Genomic DNA, 20,941 nt, shown 5'->3' with positions numbered 1-20,941 from the left:
GAGTAATACTCTGTTGTATACATGTACCAGATCTTCTTTATCCACTTCTCCCTCAGTGGACATTTAGGTTGCTTCCATGTCCTGACTGTTGTAAATAGTGCTGCATTGAACATTGGGGTGACTGTGTCTTTTTGAATTATGGCTTTCTCTGAGTATATGCCCAGTAGTGGGATTGCTGGGTCGTATGGTAGTTCTATTTTTAGGTTTTTTAAGGAATTTCCATGCTGTTCTCCAGGCTTCCCTTGTGGCTCCGCTGGTAAAGAATCTGCCTGCAATTAGGAAGACCTGGGTTCGATCCCTGGGTTAGTTTAGGAAGATCCCCTGGAGAAGGGAAAGGCTACACACTCAAGTATTCTGGTCTGGAGAATTCCATGGACTGTATAGTCCATGTGGTCACAAAGAGTTGGACATGACTGAGCGACTTACACACACATAGATACCATTCTCTGCAGTGGCTGTATCAATTTACATTCACATGAAGAGTGTGAGGGATTTCCTTTTCTCCACACCTTCTCCAGTGTTTGTTGTCTGTAGATTTTTTTTGATGACTGTTCTGAGCAATGTGAGGTAATATCTCATTGTAGTTTTGATTTGTGTTTCTCTAATAATTGGTGATGTTGAACATCTTTTCATGTGTTTTTTGTCCATCTGTATGTCTTTTTTTGAGAAATGTCTATTTAGGTCTTCTGCCCATTTTTTGATTGGTATTTTTTTTGTTTTGATATTGAGCTGGATAAGCTGTTTTTATATTTTAGAGATTAATCCTTCATCAATTGCTTCATTTGAGAATATTTTTTCCCATCCATGTCTTTTCATCTTATTTATGGTTTCCTTTGCTGTGCAAAATCTTTTAAGTTTAATTAGTCCCATTTGTTTATTTATTTATTTTTCATTATTCCAGGAGATGGGTCAAAAAAGATCTTGCTGCTATTTATCTGCCAGTAGGTTAATTTTTGAAAAGAAGCATTTGAGTACTATAGACATAGCTTCCCTTGTGGCTCAGCTGGTCAAGAATCCACCTGCAATGCAGAAGATCTGGATTTGATTTCTGGGTTGGAAAGATCCCCTGGAGAAGGGAAAGTCTACCCACTCCAGTGCTCTGGCCTAGAGAATTCCAGACTCATATGTACTATTGGTTAGGAATCTTCTGTGATTTATAGATATGTTTACTATTAATATATAATTCTCAGTGAGAAAATTAAGTGTGGTCCCAATTATTTTAAATAATAAGAAATGCAAGCACGTATGTTCAGAAATATGCTGGTTTGTGAGCAAGGAGGAAAAAAGCCAATCCTCTAAAACCAAGAGTGTTTACTTTGAGTTTTGAAGTCAAGGATTATACAACAACGTGTCTTATTTTCTTGCTGTTGACTGTCTTCTGAGGATCCTATTACCCATAGATTTCTTATTATGTATGCACAGGTTCCTTTTTGATACTATAATGCCATTTGATTTCTGTCTCGTTTTTGCTTTTTTTAGGCGAAGATAGCCAGGTTAACCAAACGCTTTGGAGCAGCCAAAGAAGATCTTAAGAAAAGACAAGAAGTAAGAATTTCTATTCTTGCATAGTTGATATTTAGCTTTAAGTGGTAATCTTAGGAGGTGCTGACCTAGAAGGAAACAAGTCTGAAATTTTCTTTCATATTACGTACTTCCTGCATGTTGTTTCTGGAACTTCTGCTCTAGAACTAGTCATTAACCTTTTCTAATCCTCACTGTTTTCATATGAACATCAGTACATGTAATATGTATATGTAAGGCATTCTTGAAATTCTTGAAATATCCATCTTTAAAATTAAGCTTTGGGGATTTGCCTTACCATGTTTCTCTCAGGCATACCTTGGAGATACTGTGGGTTCAGTTCCAGACCACTGTAGTAAAGCAATTATTGTGTTAAAGCAAGCCACAAGTTTGTTAAAAAAAAAAAAAAAAAATCATTAAAGAAAAAATACATAAATGTTACGTTAATTCTATAGCCTATTAAGTGAGCAGTGGTATTCTGTCTGAAAAATCATTTAGATACATTTTAATATACATACCTTAATTAAAAAATGCAAAACATAAAATAATTGCAATAACATCAGAGATCATTGGTCACAGATCACTATAGACTATAACAGGGTCTCCCTAGTGGCTACATGGTAAAGAATCTACCTGCCAGTGCAGAAGATGCGGGTTTGATCCCTAGGTCAAGAAGGAAACGGCAATCCACTGCAGTATTCTTGCCCGGGATATCACACAGACAGAGGAGCCTGGTAAGCTACAGACCATGGGATCACAGAGAGTCAGACACAACTTAGTGACTAAAATAACAACAAATAGCAGTATAATAATAATGAAGAAGTTTGAAATATTACCAGAATTACCAAAATGTAACACAGAGACTCGAAGTGAGGAAATGCTATTGGAAAAATAGTACCAAGCTTGACGCATGTTGCTGTAAACCTTCAGTTTTTTAAAAATGCAGTATCTGTGAGGTGCATAAAGCAAGGTATGCCTGTATTTGCCACTGTGGTAGTTTTAGTCTATTATGTCCTACAAAATAGTTCAGTATTACACGGCCTCAAGTAGCCCAGTTCTCCTCTTCCTTTCTTCCTCCATGTAGTTTAGTCCAGGTGTTGTAGCATAGCACAAACTGTGGTCTGTAATTACACTTTGCTTTCTGTTTTTTCCTTAGTTATTCTGTAATATGGATTTTTAGTATAGCATTGTACATTGCAGTATTGTTTTTAGTTGAATTTCTTTTCCTCTTTTTTTCATTTGAGCAAGTTATATTTCTTTGTGTCTTGATAACTTTATTGCCTGATACATAGTAATTTCCAATAGTAGTTTTTTTCAGTAGTAGTCATTATTCCTATAGATATTTCTGTCTTGAATCATTTTCATATCTTCTTGACTTTTTAAAACAACTCATTTTGAAATGATAGATACATAAGAAATTGCAACAATAACACACAGACTCCTATGAACCCTTCACTCAGCCTCTCATTGGTGAAATCTATACCCATAGTACATTATCAAAACCAAGAAATTAGTACAGTTCTATCAGATAGTTTTGTAGACTTTATCAGTTTGCTTGAGTTTTTACATAAATTAATTCTGTATATCTGTGTGTTTCTCTGTAATTTGATCTCATGTATAGATTTATGTAACCTGCCACCACAGTTCAAGATACAGTCCCTTGACACACAGGGACACCCTCCTGCCTCTCTTTTACAGTTTCAACCTTGCCTTTACCCTACCCTTACCTCCTGTATTCTGGCAGCTACACATCTGTTCTGCATCTTTATATTCTTTGAACTTAATTTTTTAAGCTCTGACTTATCTTATCTTGAACAACTGACAGTTGTTTACACAGGCTAATCATCAAATCCTTAATTTGGCCCCAGCCCATGGGGTCGCTAAGAGTCGGACACGACTGAGCAACTTCACTTTCGCTTTTTACTTTCATGCATTGGAGAAAGAAATGGCAACCCACTCCAGTATTCTTGCCTGGAGAATCCCAGGGATGGCAGGGCCTGGTGGGCTGCCTTCTATGGGGTTGCACAGAGTTGGACACGACTGAAGCGACTTAGCAGCAGCAGCAACAAAGATTTTTTTACTATGGTCTTCACTGATGTAATTACTTTTCTGATTTTAAACTCGAGTTTCTTAGCTTTAAAAAAAGGTGGTTTTTTTTTTTTGGTCACACTATAAAAACTATTTTTTCTATTAGAAAATTGGTATAAACCTTTATTTGCTATGCCTGAACTAAACATAGGGGTTTGAAATTTTTCCATTGTTTTTTTTACAATATGATTTTCCACTTTTTTCTTTTCATCCTGTGTCTGAACTAAGTAGTGTTGCCCACCTTGTACTTTTCCAGTGTTTGTGCATATCACATTTATTATCAGAACTGTTTTCCAGGTCTTACTTGTTTAGTTAAAGGAGATAGGCAGAGACCTTAAGATATACAGATGAAAATATTACGATCCCTGAAAAGTTTGTCTTGAAGAGCTACAGTAAGTATGGAAAGAAGGACAAAGACTGTGTAATTCCTAAAGATTGGAATAGATTAATTTGAACAGTTAGTATGTGTGGCACTTAAAGAAAATGTTAAGGTAGTGTTCAGTCTTTTAAATTGTGTTACTTCTTTTAGTTTGTAAGGCCAGTTTTAATTTTCAAAACTTGGATATCTTTCTAACTCATTCTTATTACTGTTTTCTTCTTGTGAGAGATGTTTCTAGAGAAATGTCAAAAGATTTTGTTCTTCCATGTTTTAATTTCCTTTAATTATGGTTTCCACTATAATTTTACATCTGTCTTTCTAGGCTTTAAAAACAAGACACAAAAGAATATTGAGAACTTTATCCCCCTTACCAAAATAACTAAACAAGCAATACCACTTCAGATTCTTTTCTTCTGTTTAGATTTGCCCCTTGGTCCTCTGATATTAATCGGTTAATAGCAAATCCCACTATTCAGATTTATCTTAAAACATTTTCTGTTACTTTCTGAAAGAAAAGAAAATCCTCATAAGCAGTTTGCTATTAAGACCATATTCATGTTTAATCTATTTTAGGGCTTTATGACTGATATCTTTAACTTTCATCCTTTCTATCTTTTTTTTTACTATAAAAGAAATATCAAGATATTTCTCTCCTTTATGGAAATCAGTGACATATAATTGATTCTCAAATTTTAGATTTAATCTAAATCCTCCATTTCAATTTTTTATTAAAAATAATTCTTTTTATTTTAAATGTGATAAAAACTTAACATAAAATTTACCATTTTAAATTCTACAATTCAGTAGTGTTAACTGTATTCACATTGTTGTGTAACATATCTCTAGGAATTTTTCATCTTGTAATACTAAGACCTCCATAGAACAACTATCATTTCGCCTCCCCTTTAGCCCCTGGAAATGATCATTCTACTTTGTTTCCATGGTTTTGACTTCTATAGATATCTCATAAGTGCAGTCACACAGTATTTGCTTTGTTTATCTTATTTCACAAAGCATTATGTTCTCAAGGTTCATCTGGGTTGTTGCATATGACAGGATTTCCTTTTTTAAGGCTAACACTTCATTGTATGTATATACCACATTTTCTTTATCCATTTATTTATTGATGGATATTTGGGCTGGTTTCAACTTCTGGCTCTTACAAATAATGCTGCAATGACATTGGTGTGCAGATACCTCTTTGAGGTCAAAGTTTTGGATATTTCTACCCAGAAGTGAAATTGCTGGGTCATTTGGTTATTCTGTTACTTTTTGAGAAGCCTCCATATAGTTTTCTTTTGCAGTCACATCACTGCTAAAGTCACATTTAGGGCTTCCCAGGTAGCTCAGTCAGTAAAGAGTCTGCCTTCAGTGCTGGAGACCCCAGTTCGATCCCTGGGTCTGAAAGATCCCCTGGAGAAGGAAATAGCAAACCACTCCAGTATTCCTGCCAGAAAATCCCATGGACAGAGGAGCCTGGTGGGCTGCAGTCCATGGCTTGCAAAGAGTTGTGCGCGACTGAACAAGTAACACTGAGGAACTGAGCAATCACATCATTTACATTCCCATCAGCATGGCACAAGGGTTCCAATTTTTGTATATTTTTGGGAACAGTTTTTTTTCCCCTCCTTTTGTGATAGTGTCCACCCTAATGGATGTGAGGCCTTATCTCATTGTGGTTTTGATTTGCATTTCTCTGCTTAGTGATGTTGAGCATCTTTTCACATGCTTATTTGCATGTTTTCTTTGGAGAAATGTTTATTCAGATCCTTTGGCCATTCGTAAATCTGGTTACTTATCTTTTAGTTGTTAAGATGTAGTTTTTTTTATGTTCTGGATATTAACACCTTACCAGTTACATGATTTGTAATTATTCTCTGTCATTACGTAGATGTCCTTTTCACTCTGTTGATTGTTTCCTTTCATGTGTAGAAGATTTTAAGTTTGATGTAATCTTCTTTGTCTTGTTAATGCTTTTGTTACCTTTTCTTTGATCCAAGAAATCATTGCCAAATCCACTATCATGAAGCTTTCCTCTGTGTTTTCTCTTAAGAATTCCATAGTTTTAGGTTTTTTGTTTTAGGTCTTTAATCCATTTGGATTAAATCTTATATATGATTTAATGGTCTGACTTCATTCTTTTGCATTTGGATATCCAATTTTCACACAGATTGTCAAAAGACTGTTCTTTCCCCATTGTGTAGCCTTTACACCCTTGTAGAAGGCAGTGGGAGCCCACTCCAGTACTCTTGCCTGGAAAATCCCATGGGCGGAGGAGCCTGGTGGGCTGCAGTCCATGGGGTTGCTATGAGTTGGACACGACTGAGCAACTTCACTTTCACTTTTCACTTTCATGCATTGGAGAAGTAAATGGCAACCCACTCCAGTGTTCTTGCCTGGAGAATCCCAGGGACGGGGCAGCCTGGTGGGCTGCCGTCTGTGGGGTCACACAGAGTCGGACATGACTAAAGCGACTTAACAACAGCAGAACATCATTTGAGTGTATGCATTAAGAGTCTATTTTTGGGGTCAGTATTCTGTTTCACATTTCTATGTGTCTGTCTGCATTCCAGCAGCATACTGTTTGGATTACTATAGCTTTGTAACATGTTTTAAAATTAGAAGTACAAGCTTTCAACTTCTTTTCTAAGATTGTTTCGGTAATTCAGAGTTTCTTGAGCTTTCATTTGAATTTTAGGATGCTTTTTCCTATTTTTGAAAAAAATGACGAATTTTGATTGAGATTGCATTGAAACTTTTGACTGCTTTGGGTAGGATGGACATTTTAATAATACTATAGATTTTTTAATGATGGCCATTCTGACGGATGTGAGATGATATCTCATTATAGTTTTGATTTGCACGTCTCTAAGTTTACAACTGTTTTAAACTGGAAATAAATTCAGGTCACTTTTCCCTCCCACCACTTCGTTGATATCATACATTATATCTTTTCGTATTGTGTGTATGTTAACATAGATTTACAATTATATTTTATACTTAAATTCTGTATTAGAATTAGATGGGATTTCTGTTCCCACTTTCTAGTAATGCAGTATTCTGTATTTATTTTTGCATTTACCTTTATCACAGAGCTTTATATTTTCCTTTGCTTTTAGGTTGCTGGCTAGTGTCCTTTGATTTCTGCTTGAAGGATTCCATTTAACATTTCTTGTATGGTGGATTTAGTGCTGTGAAATGCACTCAGCTTTGTATATACTGTGAAAATCTTAATTTTGCCTTCATTTTTGCAATGATAGTGTTGCTGGTTATGATATTCTTGCTTGGCAGTATTTTTATTTTAGCACTTGAATATATCATTCCACTCCCTTGTGGCCTGTTAGGTTTCTTCTGAGAAAAAAGCAGATAATCTTAAGGGAGCAGCCTTAAATGTGATGTGTCCCTTTTCTCTTGCTACTTTTACAATCTTTGTGACTTTTCACAGCTTGACTATAATGTTTCTTAGTGTGGGTCTCTTTGAGTTGGAAGTCTTTCACCTTCTTGAATTTGTCAGTTTTCTTTCTTAAGTTTAGGAAGATTTTGGCCTTTACTTAAGTAGGTTTTCTGCCTATTTTCTTTCTTTCTATTCATGTTCTCTCATATTTGTATATTGGCCCACTTGATGGTGTCTAATAAATCTCTTAGTCTGTCTTTACCTTTTTTTCATTCACTTTTTCTGTTTGATTGTCTTAACTCAATAATTTCAAATGATTTATCTTCAGGTTTGCTGATTCTTTCTTCTGCTTGATAGAGTCTGGTTTTTATCCCTTCTAGTAAATGTTTAAATTCAGTTGTTATAGTGTTCAGCTCCAGAATTTCTGTTGGTTCTCTTCTGAAGTTTCATTTTCTTCTTGCTTTGTTTTCTAATTTCATTTAGTTTTCTTTCTGTGTTCTTTTCTGTCTCATTGAGCATCTTAATAATAGTCATTTTGAATTCTTTGTTGGATAGTTCCTAGATCTGTTTCTTTAAGGTTAGTTTCTGGAGATTAATTTCATAGATTGGTCCATATTTCTCTGTTTTTTTGGTTTTTTTTTTTTTTTTGGTATGTTTCCCTTTTGTTGAAATTAGGCATTTGAAAAAGTACACTTCCCATCTTTTTGGAATATCTTTGTACAGATGAAGACCTTTACTAGTTGGTCCAGTTAGATACCTCTGATCTCCTTTCAAACCTTTTTTCAGAGATGGCATTTTCTTGGAGTTTGTGTGTGTATCTCCAATCTGTAGAGTTTTGTCTGGTTCTGTTTGCGAACTTCCCATCCCTGACCTGGTATATGCCTTTCAAATTGCTGCTGCTTTAGCAAACCATTATATTGGAGTTACCCCTGCTGTCTCTGTATATTACTGCCAGTTTCCTGGTTTAGTACCAGGCTGAGAGGTTTGCCTTTCTTCTAATCTACCCCTCAAGACACCCAATGTGTGCTGCTTCCAAGTTGGGTGAGACTGAAGCCAGTACCTTGATCACTGTCCCCCGAAAGTCAGAGTGTTGCATGCAAATTCCAGTGTTTCTTTCCTGAAGAAGAAGAGGACACTTGTTGGGATTTTTTTTCCTTTTTCTTTTCTATTTTACCACACTGTGTAAGGAAGGAGGTGGGATATGGTGGTTAAGTGCAACAGACTTTCCTACCTTCTTCTATTGATCTCTTTGGGGCTTACTCTCAGTTCAGTTCAGTTCAGTTCAGTTGCTCAGTCGTGTCCGACTCTTTGTGACCCCATGAATCGCAGCACGCCAGGCCTCCCTGTCCATCACCAACTCCCGGAGTTCACTCAGACTCACGTCCTTCTAGTCAGTGATGCCCTCCAGCCATCTCATCCTCTGTCGTCCCCTTCTCCTCCTGCCCCCAACTCCTCCCAGCATCAGAGTCTTTTCCAATGAGTCAACTCTTCGCATGAGGTGGCCAAAGTACTAGAGTTTCAGCTTTAGCATCATTCCTTCCAAAGAAATCCCAGGGCTGATCTCCTTCAGAATGGATTGGTTGGATCTTCTTGCAGTCCAAGGGACTTTCAAGAGTCTTCTCCAACACCACAGTTCAAAAGCATCAATTCTTTGGTGCTCAGCCTTCTTCACAGTCCAACTCTTGCATCCATACATGACCACTGGAAAAACCATAGCCTTGAGAGTAAGTGTCTTTTAATTTCATGGCTGCAGTCACCATCTGCATTGATTTTGGAGCCCAAAAAAATAAAGTCTGACACTGTTTCCACTGTTTCCCATCTATTTACCATGAAGTGATGGGACCAGATGCCATGATCTTCATTTTCTGAATGGTGAGCTTTAAGCCAGCTTTCTCATTCTCCACTTTCACTTTCTCATTTAGGGTGCTCTAATCTCTCAGCAGGTTTCTTGACTTCTTACAAGTGAAATTTGATCCTTAAGTTATTAAGTCATTGTTTTCATAAGGGAAGGAATCTATAGGATTTTCAGTTCTGCCATCTTGCTGATATTACCACACTGTAGTGTTTAAGGTCCGCCATCCACTGACACTAAGCCATACTTGACTTATTTATACTTATTTATTATGCTTATACTCCTCCTTTTATATTTTTTCCCTCTGAAATCTTTACCTTCATTTTAAGTGTTTTGAGTGTACTGATTACTCAAAGACTTATTAGAAGATGCAGTTCTTTCCCCTAAAATTTTTTTAAAACTTTTCCCAATGATGCTACAATGTTACTTTCATTTGCTTTTCTAGATATTTCAAAAGTTCTGTGTCAGAGCAGTTTATCTTATCTTTTTTTCCTCCTCTACACAGATAAAATCGTTCTTTTATCCTAAAAATGTAGCAAAATATATTTGTTGTTGAGAAGAGTGATTAGTGGCATCTGCTTGATGTGATTCTGTTTATCACCTTTTGTTTAATATGTATTATTTATTATATTTAATTAAGACTGGAGTGGACTTATTTTTCTCAATTTAAGAAACCGATGATGATAGTGGCGTTATAATGGAGGCCCAAATAATGGTAATTAGTATATAAATGTTACAACTGTATTTTTGTAGTCCCTGTTTTGGAGGATGGAAAAAGGCTTAGTTTGTTCTGAAGTTTAGAATTGGAGCATCTTTTTATGAAATTATAAGTCACATAGTGACAAGTAGTTTTTTTTTTTAACAAAAATTATAAAAAGAATTTTGATGTTTGACCTAGGATACCACTTAATTGGTAATCATTTACTTCTCAGGATAAACAAATATTTTCCTTGTTTCTTGCATTTCTGCTTGTAATCTGGTGCTTCCTCTGCCAGGTATTTAGTAGGCATTCACTAGACGTTTATTGAATGAGTATCTAGTTATTCTGTAGATTCAGATTGTTAATGCTTACTGAACACTTTTAGCATATAAACTATTTTTACATTCTTTATTTACTCATAACTGAGGTCTGGGAATTATCCACTTTTCGTATGATAAGTAGTTGTGACAATAGACTAATTTGTGTAAGCACTTTAATATGTACCAATGCCAAGGTTTAATGTTTTTTTTCTTAGTAAGATTTTCTCCTGTACTATAGAAATAACTTGAAATTCATGTTTCAGTGTCCATACATAAAATTTTATTCAAACACAACCATGCTTATTCACTTACATATCATCTATGGCTAATTTCTGTGCTACAGTGGCAGAGCTGAGTAGCTGCAAAGCCTAAGATATTTACGATCTGGCCCTTTATAAAGTTCACAGACTCCTGATCTAATACCATTAATTCCCTAGTCCTTTTATTTTACACCTACAAAAAGACTTAAATTTTGCAACAGATTTGTAAGCAAGTGGCAAGAAACATAGGTTTCTAAGTCTTCTTTCATAGAATAGTGATTAATTTACACATTTTGGTCATCATATGCCCTATTTCCACAGTAAAGCAGTCAGTTCTGCCATTTCTAAAGGGGTCTTATGAGGTAACAGTATTTGTAACCATTCTTAGATAATAAGCTGAGAGAAGGCACTGGCAGCCCACTCCAATACTCTTGCCTGGAAAATCCCATGGATGGAGGGCCTGGTAGGCTACAGTCCATGGGGTTGCTAAGAGTCAGACACGACTGAGTGACTTCACTTTCACTTTCACTTTTGATGCATTGGAGAAGGAAATGGCAACTCACTCCAGTGTTCTTGCCTGGAGAATCCCAGGGACAGGGGAGCTTGGTGGGCTGCCATCTCTGGGGTCACACAGAGTCGGACATGACTTAAGCGACTTAGCAGCAGCATAGAAATAACAGATAACATATTAACAAAGCACTTAGAGGACTGAAAGATTCCTTGTGAATTGGGCTTTATTTTACCTTGGTTATTTTTCTCCTCAGAACCCACCAAACCCACCTGTATCACCAGGAAAGTCTGTAGTTGATGTCATCAGCAATAACAGTGTGCCCTACAGGTGAGAATTGTAAACAGGCTGTTTATCAAGTTTTTCATTAAGAGAACAAGGTTCTGATTTTCTTTATTATGCAGAAAGATCTTAGAATGTGATACTACATATTTTTGTAGAGAAAAAGTGTTTGGTATACTATATTAAGTATATTTGCTTCTTTTTGCTTTGCTCTAATTGTTCTCCTATGGATATTGATTTTGCTCGTTTTTTTTATAAGGCTTTCTTTTGTCATTGCAGATTTCTTTAACCACTTGTGCTAAATAGTATTACCTTAAGTATTTGAGAAATTCTTTGGTCAGAGTTGACAAAAGCTAATGTGTGCAGATATTCGGATCCATATTTGGTTTTCAGGTTAAAGTATTGAGGACATAGAATATAAAAGGAAGACTCTTCCCTAATGCCCTACACCCCAGCATTCCAGTGTTTTCGTACCAGCTTTGCTTCACTGCATTCGCTCCCAGTTTAGTGCTTTAAATTAATATCCAAGTCTAGCTACCCTTTCTCCCTATGCGCCACTGCTTTCTGTATGCATAAGTAGATATCCCCTAGAATGGCATGTCCAGTGACTATTTGTGTGCGTATCTATTTCATAGAAATACAAACACAGTGAGACAGATGTTGGAGTCCAAAAGAAATATAAGTGAGAGTACACCGCCATCTTTTCAAACCCCTGTGAATACAGGTAATATTCTTAACACCGAAATACATTTTGTTAGGAATTGAAGGCTTTTGTTCTCTTTTCTTACACACTTTTGAGCTTGAAATGGACTAAGAAACTGAATACAGTTATGTAAAATTGAGTGCTAAGAGCAAAATTTTGTTTAAAAAGTAGGATCACAGATGTGCATAAAAATACAGAAATTCAGATTTCTGCTGTAGTGATTGAGTGTTGACAACTTTTGAGTGTTGACATCCCTGTATAATCTTAAAAATTATTAAGAATCTACAGAGTTTGCTGATGTGGGTATATTAATTGATATTTACTATGGTAGAAATTAAAACATATAATTTTTAAATGTTTATTAATTCAATTAAAAATAATTGCAAACCTATATTTTGTACCATTATATACAGTCCAGTATTCTTGCCTGGGAAATCTCATGGACAGAGGAGCCTGGTGGGCTATAGTCCATTTGGTCACAGAAGAGTTGGGCATGATTTAGCAATTAAACAACAGAATTACACATCATAAGTAGCAAGTCTTGGTGAAAAGTAACTCTTTTCCAAAATTAAAAATATTAGCAAAAAGAGTATTATTATATTAAATTTTTATGTCTCTTTTATACTTCACTTAAAACATTAAGATGGCCAAACACACCTGGATTCTCATATCTGTGTCTGCGTTCAGTCTGTTGCAGTTTGTTGTTTTAGTTGAAATATGGAAGAAAATTCAGCCTCATACAAATGTGTAGTTGGAAAAAGCCTAGAGAGAATGTGGGTATTATTCTTTGACATAGCAAGTAGTGGTTTCTTAAAGGTTAGTTGCAAAGTGAAATCAGAAATCACACCAAGAAGTGTTTGTAAATTTTTCACTAAATTCTTTTAGCTGTCTTGTACTTAGATGGGTCTTTTACTAATATCATTCATTGATCACTTGGAAAATATTCACCGAGTTTTCTAAGTCTTCCAAACACGGGTACATTTCATTAATAAATTTTTTTTGATTGTATTTATTTACTTTGTTATCAGTTATTCTCAGAAGAGCCTTTAAAGATTTGGGAAGCTAACCATGCTCTCAGGGTGGCAGGTAGATTTATTTTCCCAAGTTCTAAGTTGTTTTTTTTTTTTAACTCAGATTTTACTGTTGCCAATCTATACTGTTCATTGTTTTCTTTGAAGTCTCTGCCTTATTTGGTTTATTTTCAAGAAAAAATTTGCCAGATACCCAAGTGAATAACCATAGTATGTTTATAACTCAGTCTTTCAAGTAAAAGTGGTATTCCATCAAACAGGCTGTGAGCTCAGCTTACAGCTCAGCCAGTTGTCTGAGCACTTTTCCTTGAGCCAGTCAGCCTTATTTGGTATGCAGCAGTAATGCTTTATGTGTGCCTGTGATTTTGGAAAGACTTTACAAATCAGTGAGAAGGAGACTTGGTCATTGATTTTTATTAAACCTGCTCAAATGAGAAGACACACAAATGGCTGAACTAAAAAAACTGTAAAACTCCAGTGACCAACATTTTTATTTACTCTGCTCTTTGTTGTCAGCTCCTTAATTCTTCTCCTATCTTCCCTGTGTTATTTTCCATATCACATAATGTCAATAGAACGTTAATAGAGGTAGTAGCCTCTCCTCACTAGTTCCTCCCAGGGAATTCAGTAAAATTGGATCCGCAGGTACAGGCTTCACTTTATCCATATTGTAAAATATCATCATTAAGTCTACCTATTATGAATTTATGATAATCTTTCTAGATATTCTATTTGAGTTTATATATTGCCAGTGTTCTAAGGCATTTTTAATGTACTTTCAAAATTGTCTTTACAATTTTGCCTAGTTTTCACTGTTTTTCAGTTGTATTTCCCGCTAGTTACTCTGAAGTAAGTTGCTCATTTTCAGAGACTCTTCATACAGAGATAGCAGTCCTCCATCTTAATGATAAAATGTGCTGTTTTCATAATGTACCAAATGTAGATGCAGAAATGATTCTGCAAATAATCTAAGAATTCAAGGATTTAAATCAAAAGATATGAGAGACTACTGTGTATATTGCAGTACATCAAATTTGTATTATATTATTTTAGCTGATAAAGATGGCTATTTAAACCGAAACTTCTCTTTTTTTTTATAGTATCTTCAACCAATCTTGTCACTCCTCCAACGGTTGTCAGTAGTCAACCTAAATTGCAGCCTCCAGTGACTTCAGGTTCTCTGACAGCCACATCAGTTCTTCCTGCACCCAACACAGCTACAGTAGTTGCTTCAACTCAGGTGCCTAGTGGAAATCCCCAGCCTACAATCTCTTTACAGTCTTTACCAGTGATTTTACATGTACCTGTTGCTGTATCCTCCCAGCCTCAGCTCCTCCAGAGCCATCCAGGGACTTTAGTGACCAATCAACCATCAGGCAACGTTGAATTCATTTCTGTACAAAGCCCACCTACAGTGAGTGGTCTTACCAAAAATCCAGTGTCTTTGCCATCTTTGCCAAACCCGAAACCAAACAACGTTCCTTCTGTGCCCAGTCCTAGTATTCAAAGGAATTCTCCTGCCAGTGCTGCACCATTAGGGACAACACTTGCTGTACAGGCTGTTCCAACAGCACACTCTATTGTACAAGCCACCAGGACTTCCTTACCTACAGTAGGCCCATCAGGACTCTATAGTCCATCAAGTAATCGAGGTCCTATACAGATGAAAATTCCAATTTCTGCTTTTAGTACTTCATCTCCTGCAGAACAGAGCAGCACTACCACCACAAGAATTGGTAAGTCAACATGTGGATTTAATAATAGAAATGCTAACTTGTTAATAGTCTGTAGATAATTGAATTTGTGTGTGTATGTAGTTGACTAACATTATTAGAAGACAGAGTGAATAGAATTTCACAGATACTATTTTAGTTACCCAAGAGGAATGATGTTGTTAAGGTGGGATCTGAGAGTTTGAGTGAGAAGTTACCATTTGTAATTCATCTTTTACTAGTTTTCCTAACCTGGGCAAATTTTTAATTTTGGCTTTGTAGCAAGCATTGTGAATTACTTTTATAATACATTTTTCAGATATCCTGAATATACAGAAAACAGTATGTTGTAAAGTATCTAAGTGACATAATATATGCTAATAAAAGGAAAATAACAACCACACATCTCTAGTGAAAGTGTTAGTCGTTCAGTCATGTCCAACTCTGTGTGACCCCATGGACTGTAGCCTGTTAGGTTCTTCTGTCCATGGAATTCTCCAGGTAAGAATACTGGAGTGGTACTCACTTGGGCAGCAGATATACTAAAATTACAATGATACAGAGAAGATTAATATGACCCTGCACAAGGATGACACGCAAATTCGTGAAGTGTTCCATATTTTTTGTTCATGTTTGGCAGAAACCAACAAAATTCTGTAAAGCAGTTATCCTTCAATTTAAAAATAAATGAATTAAAAAAAAAAGAATAGTGGAGTGGGTTGCCATTCCCTTCTCCAGGGGATCTTCCCAACCCAGGGATCAAACTTCAGTCTCCTGCATTGAAGGCAGATTCTTTACCATCTGAGACACTAGGGAAGCCCCTGCCCATTACCCCATTTGGGAAAATCCTTTGTGCGTTCTTCACGCCTATCTTCCAAATTTGGATGGTTTTATACTAGGTCTTTCCCTCTTTAATTTACTGCAGAACATTTCCTTGCTTCTTGTTTTCCCTTATATATTTTCCCATATGGCATATTTTACATGATTATGTTTCTATATTTATATATACTTTGAAGTATTGCAAAAAGGAGGACTTGATTGTTCCTGATTTAAAATCTGTAGATCTCTGTCTTCCTTGTTCTTAGAAAGCATAGATTATATATACATTCTTGAACTTGCTTATTCTTCATTTCTGATTTTATATTTATCCCCACTACTTTTGGAAAGACAGGATAGAGTACCTGGGCATCATGTATATAGTGAAATTGTTGTAGTAGCTGTCCTGTTGATATAGTTGATCTTGAAATATAAAAAAAAATTATAAAGTACAAAATTACTTTTTATAGGTGAGATATACAGGGCTTGATTTTTTAATTTCTTACGTGGTCTTCAGTAGAGTACACTTGTCTTCTGAGTATATATTCTCATAAAATAGAGTTTCATAGAGTTACTGAGAATAAATGAATGGTAGATAAAAATTCATGCTGGAATGAAGCTGAATATCACCCTCATACAATTAACATCTGGGATATAAGATTAAATCTGAAATTTCAAATACAGTTATTATTAGTATTTAAAATTAAATATTTGCATGGTACAGTAATGATATTTATTAGCATTATCTGCTGTCACAACATTCCTTAGATGCTTACTTTAAATTGAGTTCAGTGAATGAGCAAGATTTTGGAGGGGCATTACATTTCTTCTAATCATTACTATTTTTTACCATGTTAGGTGGAAGATGATTATCATAGACATTGTTTTCTGTGATTTTGGAGTTTTTCTTTTTTATGAAATTTTGAGCTTAGTTGACATTGTTTTTAAATCATGGTTACAAGATAAGGTAAATTCTTAAATATACAACTTTCCCTGAAAGACCATAGCCTGAAAAGAAGTAAATAACTTGAGAGATTACTCTGTCTAATGTTATGATTGCAAGTTCCCTAAATACTTGTACAATATCAGAATTATGAGCTCATTGGTAAAGTATCCACCTGTCAATGCAGGTAACACAGGAGATGGAGGTTTGATCCCAGGGTCAGAAAAATCCCCTAGAGGAGGAAATGGCAACCCATTCCAGTATTCTTCCTAGGAGAATCACACGGACAGAGAAGCCTGGTGGCTGCAGTCCATAGGGTTGCAAATAATTGGACCTGACTAAGCATACACACACACATCAGAATTATAATTCAATTTCATTATCCTGTTAACATTGTATGAACATTTGTTGACCCAAAGGGTGTGTTTTTCCCAAAATTATCTAGCTTAATGTGCTTTATTAGTTGTAATGTCAGTCTGTTTCTGTTTAATTTCTTGGCTGTCATTAATTATTTTTATATATAAAATTAATAATTTTAGTAATTATTGCTAGTTTTGTGATATTGCATTTATATGTAAAACTTTATATTTTAACATATATTTAACACATATACTTTAATACATAAATTATATTATGGAGATCTTCATTTTGAGTTCTATTTGGAATGCTTACATATATTTGAAATTATTAGATATAAACCAAAAATATTAATTATAAGCTTGGCTTTGTTTACCATGTTAGTTAGAAGGAGGTCCTATGAGATGATATATTCTCTGATTATGTATAATTTTAAGGATTCCATAAATGGTATAAAAGTAGGCATTTAGCTATTGAGACTTGCAAAAACCTAAGCTGAGGTCAAATAGCAAAATTCGGCTGAATATGAAGGTTGAAACTAAACTTTAATAAATCCATAAAGTGTTAAATTAATTAGCTATTTAATTAAAACTTTTTGAAAACTACGCTTATGTAAGTTCTATTTCAGTTCGGTTCAGTTCAGTCACTCAGTTGTGTCCGACTCTTTGCGACTCCATGAAGTGCAGCACGCCAGGCCTCCCTGTCCATCACCAACTCCCGGAGTCCACCCAAATCCATGTCCATTGAGTTGATGATGCCATCCAACCATCTCATCCTCTGTTGTCCCCTTCTCCTCCTGCCCTCAATCTTTCCCAGCATCAGGGTCTTTTCAAATGAGTCAGCTCTTCGCATCAGTTGGCCAAAGTATTGGAGTTTCAGCTTCAACATCAGTCCTTCCAGTGGACACCCAGGACTGATCTCCCTTAGCATGGACTGATTGGATCTCCTTGCAGTCCAAGGGACTCTCAAGAGTCTTTTCCACACCACAGTTCAAAAGCATCAATTCTTTGGCGCTCAGCTTTCTTTGTAGTCTAACTCTTACATCCATACATGACCACTGGAAAAACCATAGCCTTGACTAGACAGACCTTTGTTGGCAGAGTAATGTCTCTGCTTTTTAATATGCTGTCTACATAATGTATAACTAGACAGTATGCATTTGTACATATTTATATACCTATATCTCCATAGAGTAAGTCAATATTTTTAATAAAGTATAAAATAAAAGTTCTAAGGATTACTTGGAAATTTAGAGACCAAATTATAGCTTATCTCATTCATTCATTGGAGAAGGAAATGGCTACCCACTCCAGTATTCTTGCCTGGAGAGTCCTGTGGACAGAGGAGCCTGGTGGGCTGCTGTCCATAGAGTCATACAGAGTTGGACACAACTGAAGTGACTTAGCATGCATGCATTCATTCATAAAACATTGAACGCCTGTTTTGTTCCCAAATCATGCAGACACACAGATATGCACAAAATAGTCCCTATTCTAACTAAACTCATAGTCAAATAGGGAACTTAATGTTAAATAATTATAAATGTGATGAATGTAAATTATGCAGGTTTCTGTGAGAGGATATGGGCGTTCTGGGAAGGTACGAGAATGGAGTGAATGGCAAGATGGTGGGAAGTAGAGTTTTAAAGGATTTTTACAGAAAGGAAGGAGTGTGACATCCACGAACACTGGCTACAGGAGGGGTGAAAATGGAGTTAGAGGCACTTGGGAATGCTCTAGATGAAAGATAGGGTTGTAAAAATGACCTAAAATTTTTGTTTTTACATTCCACTTATTTTCATTCAGTTATCCAGCACCTACCAACGTACACTACTAATGCACTCCTGTAAAATGCACGTGCAAATAATGCATGTCTGCTTTATGATGCTCATAATGTCCTGTGCACATATGCACATCTGTTTTTCGATGCTGGTGAAAATTCAGTGTTGGTTAAAAGTGACAGTGTCTTTTAAGAATAAAGAGACAGAGATGTTTCTTATATGATAGAAAGAGTTTGGTGTACAATTTTTGACTTTATGTCCTGCCAATTTTATTGCCTGATAGATTGATTTGTAACTTTTTACTTTCAAAATTCATCTGAAGTAGTAAAAGAAAACAAAAGATACAGTGAAACTATAAAATGTTACATTGAGAATCAAGACAACAATCTAATAAAAGGGTAGGAGAAGTTAATGAAAAATCTAGGATAAAGAATATTATTACAGCTTTATGAATAATTAACTTTGTGTCCTGAGACAGTTAAGTCAAAGAGAGAATCATGCTGGATAAGAAAACTCTCATATTTATTAGTATTTGTGTGTGTGTGTGTGTTTAGAAATAAAACACTTCATTAATCAGTTTAAATCTTTCCTGAATCTTGAGAATAATTGTATGAGGATAAGTCCACAGAAAATTCCATGTACAGAGGAGTCTGGTGGGCTACAGCCCATGGGTTGCAAGAGTCAGACATGACTTTGAAACTCCCTCACCTGCTTTGGTTCTTGACTTACCTTTTATTTTCACTTGAGAATGTATTTTAGATCCAAATGAATGACACTGTATACATATTTTTAAAAATTGATAGTAAACTGCTCATGTTTTGCTAATGTCTGGAGTGTGTGTTAATACTCACATGTCAGTAACCTGGAATTAATTTTTTTTTTACTAAGTAGTATTTTTAAGAAGTACTATTTTTAAAAAATTTGTTTTATTAAGTAGTATTTAAAAAACTTTGCAGTCCAGAAATGAAGCTGATTCATTGTAAATGAAGTAATTTTAAGATATTAAAGATATGTATATGTATTTTTAAGTTACATCAGTTCAGTGCAGTGCAGTTGCTCAGTTGTGTCCGACTCTTTGCAACCTCATGAATTGCAGCACGCCAGGCCTCCCTGTCCATCACCAACTCCCGGAGTTCACTCAGACTCACGTCCATCGAGTCCGTGATGCCATCCAGCCATCTCATCCTCTGTCGTCCCCTTCTCCTCCTGCCCCCAATCCCTCCCAGCATCAGAGTCTTTTCCATTGAGTCAGCTCTTCACATGAGGTGGCCAAAGTACTAGAGTTTCAGCTTTAGCATCATTCCTTCCAAAGAACACCCAGGACTGATCTCCTTTAGAATGGACTGGTTGGATCTCCTTGCAGTCCAAGGGACTCTCAAGAGTCTTCTCCAACACCACAGTTCAAAAGCATCAATTCTTCGGCGCTCAGCCTTCTTCACAGTCCAACTCTCACATCCATACATGACCACTGGAAAAACCACAGCCTTAAAGTTGCATACATCTTAAATATACCTGGGAGATTCCTTAGGTTATATATACACACACATGAATATGTGTATGTGTATATATGTATATTTTCTTGCTATGCAAAGAACTAAGATAATTCAGATAGGGTAGGCAGAAATTGGAAGGGCCCTTTTTACTTACCTAGCCTGTAAAACCCTCTTGTTAACAGGTAGATATTTATCCTCATTTTTTTAATGTATAGATAGAAATAATTGTATCTACCATTTCTGGTTTTGTCTTTTTAAATATATTGTTAAATGATTTACTTTGTATGTATGTTATGAAGATTTACAAATGAAAGGAGTGTCATATTTTGACTAGAGTTTTTTTGACAGAAAGTGTGGATAGGATGTTTCAGCATTAGAAAACTCCTATTAATGTAATTGACCACATTACCAAAGAGAAAAAACTGATTAATCACCTCAGTAGATGCTCAAGACATTTGACAAAACTTAATACCTTTTCTTTAGAAACTGAGGCAGAAAAACATATTTTGTTTCTTTTCTGTGCTGTTTTTTCATTCAGCTATCTTTTATATAGCTATATAGTTGTAGTTCTATACGTGCGAAATTCATATGTATGTTTGTGTGTGTGTACAAACTCAATACAAGTTTATTGAAAAATGAATAAAGAAAAATCATCTGTGATTGAGCTATTGAGATTATTCATGTATGTTTCATCAGGATCCCTTTATTTTTCTAGTGAATTTATTACATTTTTGCCATGTTACTAAGTTTTTTCTCCAGAGGTATGTAGTATGGAAGGATTATATTTTATTTAACTTTTTGT

At 35.6% G+C, this 20,941-nt stretch overlaps 1 protein-coding gene across 3 annotated transcripts in view; it reads left to right on the top strand.

The window, feature by feature from the left end:
• The window catches only part of ATF7IP (activating transcription factor 7 interacting protein), a 115,084-nt gene that overhangs the window by 71,363 nt on the left and 22,780 nt on the right, over positions 1 to 20,941 (top strand). For all 3 annotated transcript variants that reach the window (XM_018048451.1, XM_018048453.1, XM_018048452.1), the window contains exons 6-9: positions 1,480 to 1,545; positions 11,279 to 11,352; positions 11,940 to 12,028; positions 14,139 to 14,774. In XM_018048451.1, the coding sequence (XP_017903940.1) occupies positions 1,480 to 1,545; positions 11,279 to 11,352; positions 11,940 to 12,028; positions 14,139 to 14,774 (865 nt within the window). The remainder of the gene's footprint in view (positions 1 to 1,479; positions 1,546 to 11,278; positions 11,353 to 11,939; positions 12,029 to 14,138; positions 14,775 to 20,941) is intronic.

The sequence above is a fragment of the Capra hircus genome, chromosome 5, assembly GCF_001704415.2.
Source record: "Capra hircus breed San Clemente chromosome 5, ASM170441v1, whole genome shotgun sequence".
Classification (NCBI taxonomy): domain Eukaryota; kingdom Metazoa; phylum Chordata; class Mammalia; order Artiodactyla; family Bovidae; genus Capra; species Capra hircus.
Note: the sequence above shows the minus strand (reverse complement) of the source record. Positions and strands in the feature narration are given on the sequence as shown.